The following is a 20,611-nucleotide window of genomic DNA, read 5'->3' on the forward strand; positions in this document are numbered from 1 at the left end:
TCCGCAGTCTGAATAAGGAGATCTGGGTAGACAAGCATCCCCTTCCCAACATTCACGAGTTAATTTCCTCTCTCACTGGTGCTACTATCTTCTCAACCATCGACTTAGCTAGCGCCTATCATCAGGTGGAGTTACACCAAGATTCGAAGAAACTCACAGCCTTTGTCACTCCGGAAGGCATGTTCCAGTATTTACGCATGCCTTTCGGTCTCGCAAGTGCTGCTTCTGTGTTCCAACGCCTGATGAAAGAGGTCCTTCTTAATTGCAAAGGGGCTATTGCGTTCCAAGACGATATTTTAATCTTTGGTGTTGATGTCGAGGAACATGATCATAATTTGCATTGTGTATTGTCCAATGTGCAGAAGAAAGGCCTCACTCTGAAGTTCAACAAATGCAAATTCCGACAATCTAAAGTTGAATATCTAGGGCATGAGATCTCCTGTGATGGTATAAAACCCAAACTAAATCATGTAAAAAGTATCACTGATGCCCCTACCCCCCTTTCGAAGGAACAACTATTATCCTTCTTAGGTCTTACCGAATTCTATGGAAAATTTGTGAAAGACTATTCTACCATTGTACATCCATTACGCTCTTTGTTAAAGAAACAAGCCAAGTTTGTTTGGGGTACAGAACAGCAAACCTCCTTTGATTTGTTGAAAAGCAAAATTGTCAATGCTCCTTTCCTTAAACCCTTCTCTGTTCAGAAAGACTGCATTGTATGCGTAGATGCCAGCAATGTAGGACTTGGTGCTGTTTTGATGCAAAGGGATCGTTTTGGTGAATATGTTGTTTCCTATGCCTCTAGGACCCTGAGAGATGCCGAGTTTAATTACTCTACAATAGAAAAGGAACTCCTTGCTTGCACTTGGGCTACTCAGCATTTTCGACAATTTATTTGGGGTACGAAATTCACGTTGAGGACAGACCACAAACCCCTTGTTAATATGTTGTCGGCTGGGGGTGGCAGGACTCTCACCGCACGTTTGGCCCGTCTTGCTGCTAAACTGCAGGAGTACCAGTGTGAAGTTGTCTATGTTCCAGGACGATTTAATGTACACGCAGACTGCATGTCACGTCTTCCTGTCAAAGAGATTTCCAATACGGTTACTTCTGACGAATGCGATGTTGCTTTTTCCCTTTCTGATGTTAACCTAATTTGTGGTAAAGGTTCTGATAATCTCATCACCGAAAGTGTTTGGTCTGATGCCATGTGTAACGATGAGGTTCTCACCAAAGTAAAGTCCTTTTTGTGTGCTGGTTGGCCTGAAGAGCGGAAGTTGTGTGGAGATTTAGCTTCCTTCTTCAAAGTAAAAGACGAACTGTCAGTTATCAATGACATGGTGTACAGAGATGACAAAATTGTTCCGCCTTTTGACGTCCGTGAATCCATTTGTAGGTTGGCCCATGAAGGTCACATGGGCATGTCCACCACTAAAAGAAGAATCCGAGAGTATTATTGGTGGCCCAGTTTAGACGCCATGGTCGATAGGTGGGTAAGGAATTGTTCTCCTTGTTCTTTAAGCGACAAGTCTGTAAAACCCATTTCCTCTGGGCTTTCCCCCATTGAATTTGTTTCTGGGCCTTGGAGGAAGTTAGGTATTGATATCATCGGTCCTTTTAATTACCAGTCAGGTAAGGACATGTTCGCTGTAGTACTTGTGGATTACTTCTCCAAGTGGCCCGAACTCAAAATTGTTGATAAAGTTAACTCCGAAGTTGTTGTTGAATTTCTGAACGAGGTTTTCAGTAGAGAGGGTCTACCTGAAGAGATCATCTCTGACAATGGACCGCAGTTTGTCAGTGGAGTTTTCTCTGCTTTTCTTGAAACTTGTGGTATCCTCCACAAGAGGGTTTCCAACTATTCTCCCCAAACTAATGGCCAGGTAGAACGCTTTAACAGAGTTATTAAGGAGTCTTGCCAGTTGGCTCTACGGAGTGGTTTAAAGTGGAAAAAAGCACTACAAGCTACTCTATTTACCTATCGTATGTCCCCCAACTCTGTCACTGGTTTGTCACCTTTTGAAATGTTGCGTTGCAGGAAACCTGGTACCAAAATTTTTCCTTGGTGGTTGAAGTCAAAGGATTCTGGATATTTAGAATTGGACATGACTAGAATTAGAGACCGCGTTGGTAAATACCAAGAAAAAATGGTCAGGAACCATTCCCCCAAATTTGCCTCGCCCAAAATCTCTGTTGGCGATTTAGTCAGAGTAAAGTTTGGTGGTATTATCCCCAAAGGCGTCTCCAGGTGGTCCTCCCCTGTCAAGGTTACGGAAGTTTTCAGCAAAGCTGTCAGGGTTGAGGGCGGTAAGATTTGGAATTTTAGGCGTGTCTCAGTTTGCAAGTCGAATAGCTTCAATGCAAAGTTTGTCCAGTCTGACCTCAATTCATCTAGATCTGACTCCAATTTGTCTGGTTCTGGTTTTCAGGGTTCCCATGAAGCTTTTGACAATCTGCATTTTTCCCAAGTTCCCCTAATTTGTCCTAACAATGCTCCTTTTCAGACTGCTTCCTCCGACACCCATGTTGATGTTTCCCAGAATACTCATGATATTGTTTCTCCGAATACTTCTAATGTTGCCTCTCCGGATCCTATTTCCCAGGCATGCTCTGTCCAACCTGTTAGTCTACGTTGTAGTTCCCGTGTAAGGCATGTTCCTGTTAAGCTCAAGGACTACGTTTGCTCCTAAATTTACTGTGTTTTTTTTTTCTCTCTCTTTGTTTTGGGTTTATTGTTTTTTTTTTTTTTTGTTTTTGGGGGGGAGGTGTGTAGTATTCCTACCTGATGTCATTTCTAGAACCTTTGATGTCACTTAGAATGCTATTGTGGCTGGAGCTCATTCTGCTGTGAGCTGCTCCTGTGTTAACTGCCTGTACCTTCTTGTGGATGTCAAGTTGTCATTTCTACATTAAAAGCTGTAACTCAGAACCTGCGTTTGGATTGAATTACTACAGTGACGATCCTTGGAGACTTGTAATTGTGCTGCATCGTTTGATGGGAGCAATTCTAGCAAAGCTCCTCTATCTGCGTCTTCCCATTGATCTCCCACCAGGGAATACATTATGATGAAGTGCTCGATTAATAACGCTCCTGAAATAAAATTGTTAGACCACCCACACAGACAATTTACTTTTGGAAGAAGATAGAGAATTGCTCTGCGGAATAGCCAGCTGGGTGGAATATGTTCGTTTATGGTAGATACATTTAAGGCTTCCTTTTTACTCCTTAAATTAGCACAATATAGGATAAAGGTACTCCTCAATGTGAAGTAATGACAGTCTGCACAGTCCCGAGCAGGGCATATGTTGGAGATAGTCCTCTGATTCCAAGAGAGCTGAAATGTTCAGGTTGATGCCGCCTGCTGCATGGTGCAACAAGTAGGCAATGTACTACTGTCGCTGTCCTATCTAAAGAAGGCCTTTGAACTTCAGGTACATCATTTTTCAGCCTACTCCCTATGCAAAAAGTATGGACTGAATAAAAACACTTATTTGGGAATAATGTCTTCATTGCCTACTAATACAACCATCAGGAAAGGGAATTATTTCCTCACTTAACAAATTTGTCCCAGAGTGCCTTTATCGTGAATGAATGAATACATGACTTATAGATGAGTGCCTAAACCCCCTTCCTTCAGAGTACAGGGCACCATTTACAAAGGTAACCATTTTTGCTTTCATTTCTCCATCTGGGGTTATCTCCTAAATATGATATGTTTCATTGCTTTATTCTTACGTTCATATTTTTTCGGTTTACAAAAACATTTTTTTTTTTTTTTGAATTGCAAAATTTATTTGAGACTACAAAAAGAATTATTAATGGTTATACTGGCAGTATTTTTCTTCTCATCTCTTAAGGATATAATTACGGTGGTCCCAACGACAATATTAAGTACATCTGTGTGTGTGGTCTTCGACAGTACACAGCGAAGCACTTACAGACCACCGACTCTTTGCAAGTAAGCGTCCCAGCCAGCCTTTCTGTACATCTCTGCTGCTTTCGTGCGGTTGGGTGCTGATAAAATTCCACGTCCTACAATGATGACGTCTGAGCCCTTTGTGTAGATCACCTCGTGGGGTGTTGAGTACTGCTGACCAAGGCTATCACCACCAACATCCATCTGGACACCAGGTGTAAAGTGTAGAAATTCTGATTTGCTGCTCACTCTTGAACTAGAAATAAATCCAAAGACAAAATCGTACTGTTCCTCAGCAAGTTTTACCGAAAACATTTTAACAAGTATCTGGTATTCTTCTGTACATAGGCCATTCCCGCCATTTAAGGGCTCATTAAAACCCTCATAAACATCACATTTATGAAACCTACCTTTATTAAACAATCATTTGCAATGCAATAGGTTTTGCATTTGCAAGAGTTTAAACTATTGGCATTGTAAATGACAATGCCTTTTATTTATCTGTTTTGATAATTAACACATAAATAAAAGGCATTGTCATTTACAATGCCATTCGCTTAAACGCTTGTACATGCGAGACCCATTTAATTTCAAAGAAGCAGCCACCATGGTCTCAGGCTGCTTGGAAAGTGAGAGCACACATGGTGTGCTGGACGTTGCAGGAAAGCGTGTCATGCCTGCAGTAGGAGAAACTCCTTACAGACTAAATGAGACATACTGTGTAACAACAGAAGTAAAAGGGCAGTTCTCATGGGAGGTTACAAATTAAGACGAGGCAGTACTAAGGAGGGACTAACAAGCCTATTAATGAATCAGAAGCCAGCATTTACAAAGGATAATGACACGCCAATGAAAAGTATGCTTCAAATCCATACTTGAATACAACATGCCTCGCAGACCTAGGCATGCGCTGCCCAGGCTCTACCTGAACACCTACAATCTCTGCTAGTACACAAACACACTCGCAACCTATTGTAGCACAGTTTCATCTGCGTTGCTTCTCAGGTTGTTCTTTGTCCTCTATTAGTTTCACTCGACTGAATCATAGACAGAAATGTTGGAAAACTGATCAGTTGCCATGGCCTAAATGCAACCTGTCACTTTTATCGAAAATCTCTCCCTGCATCTTCGTGCTTGTATCCAGCTTTCTTAAAGGACCAAATCACATTCAGAAACAAATACTGTTCTCTAAATGCCTTCCCATGATTAGTGTTTATTGCAAGTTGCTCTTTTGTGATCAACTGCCTTAACTGCCTTTTAAAATGTTATCTTATACAGGTTTCTTTTATGTGATGACAACGGATGTTGCTAATGTTTTTGTTGTAGCATTTCCCTTCTGTTCATTCTTCTCTTTCTGTCATTAAACTTCGATTATTGACATACCACTCAATTCATAACCGTTTGGTCCATGAGTAAATGAATGAATGTCCGGTGCTTCTAAAGCGCGCTACTCCAGCAGGAGTGTCCCTGCGCTAACATACCACAACTCTTGAGTGCTTTTTGTTTCCATGTCCCATGCCTGCCTTTCATTGCATTTTAAATTGTCATATATATATATTTAGGCCTCCCAGCATCTGCATGGATTTGCATTACTTTGTGAGTTACAGTTTACAAGCACCTACCTACATAATCTAGATTGTTTTTAGTTCAATGTTCATGTTAATTCTTTTTCAATAAAATCATTAAATGTTTGCATATTATTTTTGACATGTGGCCTCTTCATAAATAGCCCCTAACCACCCATAGCTGCTTAGAAACCTCAGTGTGGCCAGCATTGGCTCCATCTCTTGCTCGCAGATCGAGTGACAGTACAAGCAAATCTTCATAAGTTTACCTTGGATCTGAAAGAAACCCTGTGTGTGAGGAGAATATATTCAGAATGAATAACTCCTGAGTTCAGTACAGGCGGAAGATGTCGAACCTTCGTACGTCTGCTCACCGTCAGTAGAAGAAATTCAATCAAACTTATTGCACTTCAGATACGTTGCAGGGTCCGGTCTGCAAAGAGGTAATATAGTTGTGATGAATTAAATATGTCCTTGGATCACCTTAAAAAAGATGGTTTCATATATATCTATATCTATATCTATAGCTATATATATATATATCTATATATCTATATCTATATCTATATATGTATATGTATATATTTATAGATAGATAGATAGATATATCTATATATATATATATATATGTATATATATATATATATATATATATATATATATATATATATAGATATAGATAGATATAGATAGATATAGATAGATATAGATATATATATAATCCCAATCACTTTCACCTGCCTCTACCCTCTTCCCCATTCTGAAAAAACCTCTAAGACTATTCCCATCTACCTCTGTATTCTAATTCCGCACTTGCACATATGTTCTTGACACCATTGATGTTGCCTTCTCTGAGTAATGTTTTTGTTGTTCTTTGTAAAATCTCTGTTCCAACAGGTTAAGAAGTCATATATATTTTTTCAATAAGATTTTATTTGTTTTTAGGAAAACAAAATCAAACTCGCGACCATAAAGCAATGGTTTCAAATGTTCAAAACTCCTCCTATATTTAACAGCCCTGTATAGCACCTTGCTCCCTCCAGGTGAAGCACAAAAGAAATCCTCTGGATTTAGTATACATTCTCAGTGGTTCCTTTTTCTTAATATCTTGCTCTTGGTTGATTACTGGAGTTACTTTTCCCATCTTGTGTGACCTAATCATCAAGATTGTAGCGTTTCGGGGCAGCTACAGACATTGTTTCTGTCCCTCAAGCACTATACCACAGCGTGCCACTGACTATTGTATTTATGACCCTGATTGTTGAGTACCCAAGTTATTTTTCCCATAGTCAACATCTGCCAGTTTACTAGCCCTTCCATGCATTGTGGGAGGGATTGGTGATTTTCACTTACTAGCAATCAGTTGTTTAGCCGCCAAGGTCATATATCAATCTCCAGTCCACCTTCAGCATGCGCTTGATATCTGACGGCCGGGGATTGAGTATGATGGTAGCTGGATCTGATCGCAGTGGGTATCCCAGCACTCCTTTAATGTGACTGTGGGTTTCCTTCAAAAAGAGAGGCAGAAGTGGGCACTCCCTCCAAACATGAAGTGTGTATGCTATCTTGCTGCATCCCCCTCCAGCATAGGCCATCTAAATTGTCATACATCTGTTTTAAAGCTTATAGGTGTAACCTTGCACTCCATCATTATTTTATCCATCAGCCCCCCCCCCCCCCCTTCTGTAAGCTTCTAGAAAGAGATGGGATGTCAACCCTACATCTACTGTTATTGGTGTATGGTGACAGTTCACCCCAGACAGTCTTGCCATTTTTCATAAATGGCCATTCCAGGGCAGTCCCCATATCTAGGAGAGCAACATGTATACGGTAAATAGGGCTGTAGAAAGTGTATGTAGTAATCCTTAAAGTAAATTAATAAAGAAAAACTGTGATGTGCTAGTCCAGGTTGCATGCATGCAGGAGAAGTGTGGCTCAATGGTTAGAGCGGCAGACCCTGATGCAGAGGTCTGGCCCGGGACCAGGGTTCAATTCTTGCCTCGGCAGGTCTTGGGCTCAATTTCCTCGGACCTGTTAATTCTCGCCTCGGTGCCTATTCCAATCATGGGTCCCACTCTGCAACTCTGGGCAACAGCTTGCTTAATCTCCACAAAGGCCCCAACAGCGCTGGGGTGCCTGGCTTCACCTTGGGGGTGCCCAGGAGTGGACATTTCACAGCGAAAAGCCAGGAAGGGTTCCACAGCGGTATGCGTTGCAGCGCCAGGACACCCCAGTTGGGGTATTAGTGCACTTTACAAGTACAAATTACATTTACATTTACATGCATTTTCTTGCCTATTATTTATTTTATATGGAAATAATATTCTGGAAATACATTTATAAAAACTGTTTTTTTTATAAATGAATGATTTAAAAGTGTGTTTAAATATGGTATAATAAAGGTATTTTATAGTGTGCTTTCCACTATTGGTATTTTATTGGAGAGCGTTATAGATGTATCTGCTTATTTATTTTATTTATTATGCAGGAAATTAGCATTTTGATAAGAAATCAATGTTATAACAGAGTAGAAAAAGCCCAATGTAGTTTGGGTGCCAAATGTTAGATTCTTTGTATGTTAGACGCATAACGGTTGAGGGAAAAAATTGACACCAGACCGATAGTTAACATACTAAACCACGTAGTACATATTTATATCTAAATTTTTAAATTGAGGGTCAGTGGGAGGGCATTAGAGTGCAAGGGTGAGTCAGTTGTAATTAGTTCTGACCTCCTTTAAGCATAAGTATGCAGGTCTTGAAGGGAATTCTGTAAGTGAGCGAGAGTCGATTTGGTGCCTTTGAACTGGAGGTCTATTCCATCAGTTGGGTTCGAGTAGCTTAAAGGAGCAGAATCCTGAGGTAGCTCAGGAAGGTTTGACGTCATTAGCAAGACCTAAGCCAGTCAAAAGAACGAAGCCAGAATGTTCATATCTGCAAGCCATTGAGATAAGTAGCCAGGGATAAATTGTCTGTAGCTTTGAAACACAGAAATATAATTTTTATATGTTTTATTTGTGGCTCATATTTTAGGAATGCGACCCAGGAAAGTTATAAAAGGTTCCTATAGCTAGGTTTAGTATTTTGTCCAAAAGAAGGGACAAGTATCATGCAAGGCCAACTAGAAAGCTGCTACAGTAATCTAGTTTCCTGTTAGACCTGACATCCTTGGCGTGGTTATTCCCCTATCTTTTTGCCTCTGACTCATGTATTTTTGATGCTGTGCTGGATTTCGTTTTTGCTGGTTTAGATGCTTTGGACCCTCTGCCACTGCTGAACAGTGTCAGAGGGTAAGTGCTCCCTCTGTAAATTGTCATATTGATTGGGTATACCTGATTGGCATATCTGTATCACCATGAAGTCCCTAGTAAAGTGCACTGTGTGTGCCAGGGCTGGTGATGACAGATGCTACTAGTGGGCCTGCGGCGCAGATTGCGCCACCCACATGAGTAGCTCTAAAATGGTGTCTCAGGCCTGCCAGCGCAGGGCCTGTGTGCAGTCAGTGGACTGCCATGTCCGCCTGGCCAGTGTCCCCACTGGCTGGGCTTAACCCTCCCCTGTCTGTGCACATCAGCCACCCCTATGGAAGGCTCCAGGTACCCCCCTGGGCAGGGTGCAGTGTATGGATAGGGGAGAGCATGTACTAGTGCAGGTAACATGCACTGGTGGAGAGCAGCAGCCACTTTGTGTGCTCACTGCTGTAGGGCTGTAAGGCTCCCTAGGGTAACATGGGGAGGCTGGTCCCATTGGACCCCAGCCTATCTCCCTGTAGGAACAAGATGGAACATCCATGAAAGATATCCCTGAACTCAGAATTAAATGACACATCTTTTAGTGAAGGTTGTTTTTGGATCCTGGGGTTGAGAATAGCACTTTTAGAAAGTGGCTGTTCTTTTGTATAAACCTTTCTGTGTGCTTGGGCCTGTGTGTGTGTGGAATGCCTGCGTGACAGGAGCTGCAGGGCCCCGGAGGGGGTTGGAGTCAGCCCAGGGGTGAAAGGCGACATCTGTTGCCCGGGGAAGGGGAGAGAGAAGCGCCTGATAGTGCTGGGCTGTGCCTGCCTGACCACCGTGCTGGCTAACTCCCCTGCCGGCCTGCTGTCACCTCTGGCCCTGAAGCTGTCAGGAAGAAGAACGCCAGAAACATTCCAGAGCCAAGGACCCCCTTGCACCAAGGACTTCAAAGGCGTTTAGGGGTATAAGGGAAGGACCCTTTACTACAGAAGATTAGATTCTAAAATTCTACAAGCAAGAAGGAACCTCTGCTGGAGGAAGGACAGCTGAAGAACTAAAGGAAGATTGCCTGGCTGTGTGCTCTAAGGGCTGACCTGTTCTGCTGTGGCCACTGAAAGCTGAAGAGGAGAAAGGGACTTTGCTGAGTGCTGTGACCCTGCCTGCTTGAACCTACCAAGACTTTGCTGTGTGCTGTGTCTTTACTGAATCTCCAAGGGCCTGAGAAGAGCTGGCCTCCTGTTGGGAACCCAGGGCCAAAGGTTCCTAAAGCTTTGCCAGAAAACAGCTGCAAAATCGTGCTGTTTTGACCCGAGGCGCGTGGCACTCGACTGCGGAGCGTGAGGAAGGGATCGGTGTGCTCATCGGCACATTTCCCGTGAGGGTTGGAGGCTTGTGGCGCCTCCCCTCGTGAAACCTGCTCCGAACGTGGTGGGGAGGTCGAGAGGGGGGTCTAATCGTGACCAGCGCCCTTGAAAACCCTTTGCCGCCAAATCACCATCGCGGCCCGGGGCCAGGAACCCCCCAGTAACTTGCTGTGAGGTCCAGGAGCTGCCGCGGCGAAGAACGAAGCCGCCGCGCTCCCATTGGTGGAGGGAGCCGAGCCCCCTCACTAACGCCGCGACGGGATTGGCCCGTGCGGCGCAGCGTCATCAGCAGTGCTGGGCCGTGATTGGCCTAGGGAGCGGAGCGTCATCAGTTGACTTGCCCGGGAGCCGCGCTGCCATTGGCTGACTCCCGGGTGCTGTGGAGGCTCGACTGAGGAGCCGCGAGGGGATTGGCTGCCTTCGCTGAGGCAGCCGAAGAAGCCTAGGAACCAGCGCGATCACCGCCGGGCCCGGGAAGAAGTGACCTGACCTCGCCGAGGGATCTCTGCCAGTGCTCCAGCCCCTGGCCTGCCGTCTCTGCTCCCCGCTGCTCTTTGAGGATCCAGAGCGGGCGGAGAGCGTCCTGAGACCGGCCGGGCGGGAGCAACACTGAGCCTTCTACCGCGAGGTGCCCCTGGGGGACCCGCGTCACCGCGAGCACGGGGAAAGAAGTCCCCCCTCCCTGAGGATACCGGGTGAGACGCGCTAGGAGCGCTTGTGGTCCCTGAAGCCAGGGGACCATTGGGGGCATAGTTTAATACCGCTGGCATTGTTTCTTTGCTCATTTGAAGAGCATGGTCAACAGAATAACACTGGCATATCTTTTAAACGCTGGCATTGTTTGGACTGCTCGTTTTTAGAGCGCATCATTTAGAAATCAGGGGCATTATTTTTAATACCTGATTAGAAGAGACTAGAGACATTGTTTTTGAGAACTTCCTGAAACTAAGTACCCCCATTAAGATTAAGTGCATCATTTTAATAATGAAGTGATTATCGTGCAACTGCTTGATTTACCTTGCTGAAACTAGATAAAGTTATATATTTTTACAAAATATACTTACCTGTGTGGTCTCAGTTTGTGGTGGATTGGGGATTATTGTTGTGTTAAGTGCAAGTATTATCCACGTTGCCTTTGTTTAGCCTAGACTGCTCGCGCCATGCTACCTTGAGGGTGAGTGGGGGTTATCTCAGAGGGTTATTCCTTCACCCTGACTAGAAGCAAGGGTCCCTACTTGGTCTAAGGTACTTACCTGTGCCAACTAGAGACCCCCGGTTCTAACATTTCCTTATACCTATTTTGCAAAGTCGTGTTTTGGCTGCTGTATAGGTGGTGTGGTCACATATTTTATAGATATTTAAATGTTGTATTTGGCAAAAGTGTCTGGGAAATGTGAGTTTCCCGGGTCATAGCTGGGTTGAAACATACAAATGTTTCTGGACAAACGTGTAGGAATGAGTTTCAGGGGGAGGAGGACAAATTGGAGTCTGCAGATTCAAAGGTTCTTACTTACCACAGAAGAAACAATTTTCTGTGTTTGAGAAGTTTAACTGAAGGGAACGGATAGCCAACCAGTGACCAATGGTTGGTCCCAGGATTGAGCTTTCAGGAACACTGATTGACAGTGGTGTTGGGATACAGCGTGATACGCACCATGAGACCAAAAAAGGAGTAATCCAAGATTGGAGGAAAGCTATTCCAGTGGTTGGTTACTTATGTCCAATGCAGAGAGTGTAGAGAGCTGAGCAGCATGGTTGGCTGTAACAAATGCAGCAAAGGGTATAGGGAGTTTTTGTTAAGAAGACAGTTTTAATGGTGCGCTGCTGTGATGCTGTTGGATATGTGGCAAAGTGAAGTTAAATTGGAGGATGGCAGTCTAAAATCAGTTTGGAGAAGGTTAGTTAGGTTATAAGGAGTGAGAGAAGTGATTAAGTTGTAAAAAAAAATGAAGGATTTCAAGAAGAATGAAAGTGTGAACAAGTTGAAAGTCCGCCAGAGTAGATGCATCAACAGTGGGTTTCTTGATTAAGGACAGGAATAGCTGTTTTTAACTCTTGAGGGTGAAAAGTGCAGCTCAGACTAATTAGTACTGGCCCACAGTATATGGTGTGTGATGAGCAAAGTTGAGGTTTGACTTAGTGGCTAAAAATGTCAAGCGCGTTTGGCCCTTTAAGGATAGTAATGAGTTTAGTTGGAGATATCTGAGAGAGCGAGTGAGTTTGGACATAGTAATGTTAATGAAGGTAGAAGGTGGTGGGTATGGCTGGGGCTGCTATGAATGAGTCGAAGGTGGTTTTTTATGTTCTTGATTTTAGAAGCAAGATAAGCTGCGAAGTTGGCAGCTGATCTTGAGTGCAAAGTGAGGGGGGTGCAAGGTGGTGAGAGAAGGCTGCGGTTAGGGCAAGCAAGTTGCTCTGGTGGTACTGTAGGGAGGTTATAAGAATGTGCGAGTATTGCGCAACTGCGCCATGCCTGGCAGAAAGAGACTATTCCAAATGACCCATTCCGGAGTACGCTCCTCTGGAAGGTAGGCTTTTACAAGAGGAACCAACTCATAAGGCGGTCTCCTTCACCTATAAAACTATTAACAACAACCTCCCAGATGGATTAGGGATTAGTGGGGCTTAGAGTACGATGGGAGAGAGAGGTGGGACCACTAGAGGATGTAAACCGGGATGCGGCGTTAATGTACCCCAGAGAGGTAGCCATAAAGGCGAGGCTTCGTCTTATCCAATTTAAGATACTACACTGCACCTATTACGATCGGCTACACAGAATGGGGCGAGCCGACTCGTCAGCCTGTCTGAACTGCTTCGGGGCTAACAGTGACTTCTTCCACACGGTCTGGACTTGCCCCGAGCTGCAAAGATATTGGACGCAGGTACTTAACTTACTGGGCGATGTTTTGGGGGTGAAACTACCCGTGGAACACAGTTTTGTGATACTCGGCATACCAAATGACGTAGGGTTGGTAGTCGCTAAAAACGTGGATGCCGCATGGTGAGTTTTTGGGGGGTGAATCAGTTGACTGTCATATGTAGGATGGCATGGTCTGACGTGGATGGCTGTGTCCTTGGCAGTGTGTGCGTAAGAGTTTAGTATAGAATCGAGTGGTTTCCCATTTATGTGAATCAGGAGACAGCAAGGGTCCACAAGTGAATGAACTGAGAGAAATTGAAGAAAGAGGGTCAAGAAGATGTTAACACCAAACAGGTTTTTTGAAATGAAGTCTTCCTTATTATGATTATACCCAGCTTCTTTTCCGATTCCTCAGTGCATTTTAAACTTATGCCAATTAATTACTTTTTCAACCTCTCCTGATCTGCGCTGTCTTTTCTCCCTTCTGCATCTGCTGATGCGGGGATCTATTGTCCCTTTTTGGCACAGAAGTAATTTCTTCTGTTGGTGCTTTTTTGAAAAGTATTAAAACTACCCTCATTTACAAATGCATATAATGAGAACATATTTTTGTTTCTCTTGATCATGTCTTCTGCACAGTCGGTTCTACTCCATAATTTGCTGCATCAGTTCCATGATAAATACTTGAGTCATGAATGTCCAGGTCCTCGTTCATAATTGCCTCTGTTTCACTTTGAAGGCTTTGTTACCCAGTTACCCATGGGTTAGTTTCAAATGAAATTATAATGGAGTTGAATTGTTTGCCAGAGCATAATGGAAAACATGCCTCCTCCTTAGGGGAGAGTCTTCTGTACTTTACTCAACATTTTATTTTGTTTTCAAAGTTTATTTGCTTACATTTTCCCATATTATTGTCCTCTATAAATTACATTTTCCCATCACACGCCTACCCATCGATGTCTCTTCCATCCCGTCCCTCGCAGCGCCTCCGGAGGACCCAGATTTGCCAGTCTTATTCCACATTTCTGTTCTTGCTTACCTCACTTCTGCTCCCGTCTATATCCCTCAGCACTTTTAAGCAGCTAAGGTTACTTAAGCTCTCCACATGCAACCAACCAAACATAATGTGACAGGAGAAGACACTAGACGCCCACCTTCTTTTAATCAAGCACATCCGACAAAGTAATATGCTACCGATCCAGCTTCATGAGGAGCTATACAAATTAGAAAGCAATACAATCATTAATTTAGATGGCACATATTCTTAACCCTACATTATTGGTTTGCAGTTTAGATACTTAAACAATTTTATCATTATTGACTCTTTAGAAATGTAGGGTTTAGGTTTGACTATGTTGTGGAGAAACGTTGACTGCATTTCTGTTTATTGAATGCTCATCCTACTGCTACAAGCTTTGATTGTAGTAGGGGGGAAATGTCAGAAGTCCATACACTCACCAACTAACTTGTTGTTTTTCAGCTGGCAAAAAAAATCCGCGAGAAGTTCAACCGCTACTTGGATGTAGTGACTCGAAATAAGCAAGTGGTTGAGGCATCTTACACGGCACATCTTACCTCACCGCTGACTGCAATCCAGGACTGCTGTACAATTCCTCCCTCTATGATGGAGTATGTATTCATACACTTTATTCTTAGTTTTAGTAGATGGTTAGTTCAGTAGTGGGCATATTATTTGCAATTGTTTTCAAAGATGAAACTAGTAGTTCTGTGGTGCCGAGCAAATTCCTTGGATGAGTAAAGTTGATTTTCAAGCATTTGGGTTGTGGTTGGCTGAATTTAGTGGGGCCTGAAATAGATTTTATTGTACTAGAGGAAAATTCCACCTAGGTTCACAAATTGGCTGGAGGGGTTTCCCCCCAGAGGATGACCATGTAAATATTGAGCATTTTTAATGCCTAAGAGTGCAAGCCCATGCTTTTCTTTCAGAATTCAGTATAGTAACCAGTTGTGCACACAGTAACGTTGTGAGAAGTCTTCAGCAAAACATCTGACAAACATGAACTATGTAAGTGCATAAAATGACTAATGGCTTCTTCATTTAATGTCAGTGAACAGTTGCACATGACTTAATTGATCCACAAATTAAGGGATTCTTCGTTTCAGAACATCACTCTTTCCACTATCTCAGAAGGCTTGAGGTTATGTTCAGCTTTGTGTGGCTGCTTGCTGATGTTGCCTTGTGGACTAAGTGTATGCCCTGTGTCCTGGAGTCCACACTACCCATGTGCTGAATGAGGCTTACATGGTTAATTGCAAAGGAGGTGAATAGAGGCCCAATCCTACAATTGTTTTTGCTTGGAAAAGTTTTATTTTTATGCAAACCAACCACCAGGTGTAGATCAGTGACCCTAAAGATGAGTTGACTACACTTTGCAATGGGTAGACGACCTTTACCACGCGCGAGTTTCACTGCGGTAGATTTACAACGCTGGTTTTACAACGCAGGTTTTAAAACGCAAGTCGTTTCAACTACTTGTGCTGGAGGGCACTGTAAGCTAAGGAATAGTACTATTTACTATCCAACACCTTCCCTACTGTATGTAGACTGGTGTTGGAATAGTAAATCGTACTATCCCTAAGTCTAGCGCCCTCCAGCGCAAGTTGTTGAAACGACTTGCGTTGTAAAACCTGCATTGTAAGATACTGCGATCCACATGATCTCGTAGTATTGTCATATATTCTTTCCAATGTAGTCCACACAAAGCTCTCAAAAAAGCTCACAAATTGTCAGAAGCATGAAAGCAGATCACCGGCAATTAAGACCTCAGTCTCTGAAAAGCCTTTACCCCCAGTCTAACTAGCATAAACACACCACATCTTGTTCAGCAAATTGCTTGATAATGGACACTTAAGGCTCATGTTCTGGCTAGCAGTGATACGAACTTGAACAGTGATGGAGGGAGACTGGATGGAGGTTGCCTCAACAGTGTCCCTTTCTGAACTTTTCTTGTTATAGCACTCTCTAATAACCACAATGTGATCTGTTCGTGGACTGTAAACCTCTCCTAAATAAATGACCAGTCAGTGAGATTTGCAGCTTGTTGTATAGTATGAAACAGGTTCTAAACTGCAGCATCACGTGTCATATAGAATGGAGGACTGTGAGAGGACCTGAAATAAAAACAATCCAAATCAGATTTATTTTGAAAGACGTTCATGAAATCGTTCAATTTTGAAAACCAACCCCTGTTATTGTGAAATATTTTTGTTGAATCTTTGTATGTTTATCACTATTCAGTTATGCTTCTTTGCCTTTTGTGAACGTTCATTTCCCTTCCTAAAACTTAAAAACCTCATGTATTTTTCCTGGAAGGTCCTGAAGTTAGCTTTTTTTAATATATTACATACATACACATTACATGACAAAATCTAAAACTATAACCTTGGCGGATGAGAACTGAGTAAAAGAAAGGAAGTAACTTATCTTTTTAGGTTGAGCTGCCCGCTTGCTAAAGACCTATTGTCAGTTTATCAAAAACTTACAGTGGGCTTACAGCCCACCAGTTGTCCACCATTAATTGTCTTTTTCACTGTTATATGCCCACTTCGTATTCAAGGGCTTGCCTTACCCATCTTGTGTGTCCTTCACCCGGTTTACATATGCACTGCTCACTTTTATTGAACTACTTTTTTCTTTTTTGCTTAAGCAGTTCATGAGAGAGCATGTGTTCCTCAGCTGTCTCCCTCATAGGCTTCTCAAACCCTGCGCTCTATGTTGCTCTCCTATCTGTGTGCTTCTCTATCCCCATGCTCAGTATTGCTCCCTCATCCATGTGCTTCTCTTTGCCCTACTCGACATGTTGCTCTCTTGTAAACTTCTCCCATAACCACTGTGATGCTCTGTACATCGTGCCCCCACCCATCCCCCGTTGCTTTCCCCAACCCGCTTTCTCAATCCACTACTTTATTGACCACCCCTCTCTTCTGCCATTCTTTTTTAAATATTTTTTTCTCTAAAGGTCAGGCAGTAAATTGGTGCCACTCCTCCACAATAACACTGCTTTGTTTTTAATTAATGTTGTTCAACATCGCCAAAAAGCAATTGCCAAGCCTATAGGTACCAAAGGTGGGACCTGTTGACTTTGCCAATGCTTGTTTTCTAGTGATAGTATAATGCAGAACCCATTTTATGGTTTCTAGTATTGTAGAGTCACTAAATGAAGAAGCACAGTTTTCACATGGAAACAATATTTTTAAGGGACATTTAGTTTGGAATAAAGGAAAACATTTTAGAGACTATTCTTAACCATTGTTGGACTGTTGAAAAGAAGTGCAAAAAGGTCCAAATTGTTTTTTGCTATATGGAGCTCGATCAAATTTTCCACCCTCCCTCCCAAGCTGGGCTTCTGTCCCACCCACTGTACTTGTATTGCCCACAAGCAAAGAAACGTATGCATTAAACTTAAGTATTAATATTAAAAACTGGAAAAGGCCCCTACGTGATCCGTAACATTAGGACTACTCCTTTTGCTCGGATACACTTCGTATAAAAACACGGATATGGCGAACAGTTTTCAAATTATCTGCATGGAAAATCGTTTCTAGATGGTTCATCCTCCGAGCAGTACCGTTTCACCATCCCCCATCAGGAAACGCACACCCACCCACCCACACACAGAAGTTCTGCATGTGCCGCCACATTTACTTTTCCTGGTGAAGAAATTTGATTTGCACTGAGAATTGATTCAAACTGTAACCCAATTGGAGCTCAATTGAACACCATTTTTGATGTACGATTCAAAGACTCTGCAAATGTATTTTATCTTTTTACATTTCTGTTCTCCTGCTTGTAAATCATGTTGAAGGAGAATAAAAATGACTGCAGCCTGATGGGAATTAAATGTCTGAAGTTCAAAGCACTGTGCACATCAGAGCAAACGTCAATCAAGTGAACATCTTGCAAGCCAGGCAGGGAGTGAATTTCTCCATGGGGAGCAGATGAAAGTTGGAGTGACAGCTCTGTTTTCTCCCTCGGGAAGCAGCTTCGATCAGTTCTTCATTAAAAAGAATCTAGAAGGCAGGGGCACTTTTTTTAAAATCATCTTCTTGAAGCTGGGTTTCAGGCAGCTGTTTGATCTCCTGAAAGTCAGCGAGGAACCCAATTACAGGGAGATATTTGGTATTTTTCCGGAGACAGTTTCGAAGAATTTAAAAATAATCATCTACATATCAGCTGCATAATTGTGACTCAAATGAAGTGTGGCAGAAATTGTAATTGTTTGGGTTGCCTTTACTATTCCTTCAGTAACAAGTGTGTTCTTATTACTCATTGCACCAGCCCTCTGCGAGACACATCAGCGTCTTAGATTGTGGTTAGTTGCTCTTTAATTTGGATAACTTTTATAAATTGCGTTCATTGTTTTTGTTAGTTCAAAATGTCATCTTTTAATTAGAGCCGCTCGTGAGTGATTGGAACTTGATGCATGTAGTCTAGAGACTTGCACCTGTGCGACTTCCCTAAAGACAGTTTTCAATTTTTGCCAGCAGTATGTAATGAAAACGAATAATAATCGAGAGTGCATGCATATATGCAAAGGCTTTAAATCGGACCAGTTCATCCATAGGTCTGTTTAACTGCAGTTTGCATTTTTTTTTGCCAACCCAGTGCTTCATTTGATATTAAAAAAAATAATATTAAGTGTCAGGGCGCTTCTCAGGAGGCCACTGCAGTTTGCACCATTCATTGCTCCAGCCAATATCTACACACCCACTACCATCACAGGTGTGACAATTTGAATTAATCGAGGTCACCCAAAGCTATAGCAATGGCCTGGGTGGTAGGTAATATTAATTAATAATGGATTTGGAAATTTAATACGCTCTCGTGTTTTGCCACCTTCAAAATGAGTCAAACAGCACCACCTTGTGTTTCGACTGTCATTAGTGCTGTTGTTGAGAATTAAGTGCCGGTCCCAAGCATGGGCAAACCCCAGCTCAAATTAAGCACTGCATCTACTAGAAAATGATATTGCCGTTTGTAAATACCTGCCATAGCCAATCTATAGAGCAGAGCAGGGATTGGGAAGACACAGAGGTGGAAGAGCTTAAGAGTTATAACGTGGGATTCATTATTCGGATAATGTGGAGGAATTGATTAAATGAGCTGAAGTATCGACAACCTTTTTCTGTGCGTTTGGTGATAACACCCCTTCCAATGTGTATCAGAAAAGTTGTTGAACACCAAAGGGATTTAGGCAGTATGAATGAGCTTAAAGCACAGTTTAAGAGATGTGTAGGGTTGTCTTGCAATGTTTGTACATAAATGATCAAAAATTCACCCTTTAACATCATTGTCTGTTGTTTATTTTTGAACACCATCTCGATACCTGTACAAAAGTTATTATTAAAGAAACAACAACAGTCCTTACTTAAAGTCCGATATACACCCCACAAATTCCCCTTCAAATGTAGATAACTCAGGTCCATTTTGTTAGACAAAAATTCGCCTGCTCTAATTCACAAAAGGTGTTATTGGGAATAGAAAAAGCATTCTCCAATTTTAGCAACATTAGAACACGTTGTTAAATGACTAATCCTCTGCCAATTTTCTCTTTTTGCATACTGACTATTGGCCTTTTTTTGTGGTAGGAATCTTGAGCGTACTGGTCTCAGCAAAATATTTGATCTTCTAGTAGTTGGGGGCTGGGGACAGGTACAGATAAGATGTGAGTTTTGTAGCCACAGAGCCTACAACACCAACAAAAAAAATGTTGTGCCCTCTGCCAACCGGCTCTTCCATTTTCAGTTGGTATAAGCAGCAAATGAAACTTCATGTATTTTGTGTGAAGCGGCTCTCAATGTGTGCTGATGTTTGCCAGTGCTCTGCACCCGCACTTATTTCTTGATGCCGGCTCATTTTTGGCCGTCCAACATAGAGTAGCATTGTGCTTTGATTTTTTAAACATTAGCAGATAATTTCACAATGCAAATTATATAAAAAAATATTACCACCTCCTCCAGATCATTCTTCCAGGTGTGGATGGCCAAGAATAGTCCATAGTGTCGCATCTGCAGGAGTGGGATGTAAGTCAATAACATTGGTCCTGGCGTTTGCCAACGCTGGGGTGGGGAGCAGGTGCTCAAAGTTGCAGTGGCCTCCGGAGAAAATATCTTGTGCCCTGGCTCTTACTTTTGCCATAAATTAAGCACTGGTGCAAAACACTCAGTTTGTAGTGAGCAGTCAGTTATGCACACTTAAAAATGTGATTTATTGTTTTGCCTCATTTATGAAGGGTCTGATTTGTTCTTCTCTATTGCAACATAGTATCTATTGAATGTGATTCTGTAAATTATCTTTACCTGAAGGGAACCATAGGAAATGAGCATAGTTGAACAGCACTAAACTCAAAGGCCCCAACGTCTGTCTGTTTTATTCAACATTGTGATTTAATTGTATATTCATGAAGTCCATTTCTATTTCTGATGCATAAACTTTATGATTTCAGGTTTGATGGGAATTTTAACAATAATGTCTCTAAAACGATCAGCTGCGACAGATTGTCTACAACTGTGAATAGCCGGGCATTTAACCCTGGACGGGATTTAAACTCTGGTTAGTACCTTGATTGGTCTCATTAATGACGTCTTACAGAAATTAAAGTGTGGCATGGGTCGAGGATAACTTACATGGCTAAACTGCAGAACATTCA

At 42.5% G+C, this 20,611-nt stretch overlaps 1 protein-coding gene across 1 annotated transcript in view; it reads left to right on the forward strand.

Annotated features, from left to right (window-relative positions):
- The window catches only part of CACHD1 (cache domain containing 1), a 198,246-nt gene that overhangs the window by 31,464 nt on the left and 146,171 nt on the right, over nt 1–20,611 (forward strand). The window contains exons 2-3 of the mRNA XM_086953590.1: nt 14,422–14,570; nt 20,408–20,514. Coding sequence (XP_086809716.1) covers nt 14,563–14,570; nt 20,408–20,514 — 115 coding nt within the window. The 5' untranslated portion in view covers nt 14,422–14,562. The remainder of the gene's footprint in view (nt 1–14,421; nt 14,571–20,407; nt 20,515–20,611) is intronic.

This window comes from Lissotriton vulgaris, chromosome 1_1 (genome assembly GCF_964263255.1).
Source record: "Lissotriton vulgaris chromosome 1_1, aLisVul1.2, whole genome shotgun sequence".
NCBI classification, from domain to species: domain Eukaryota; kingdom Metazoa; phylum Chordata; class Amphibia; order Caudata; family Salamandridae; genus Lissotriton; species Lissotriton vulgaris.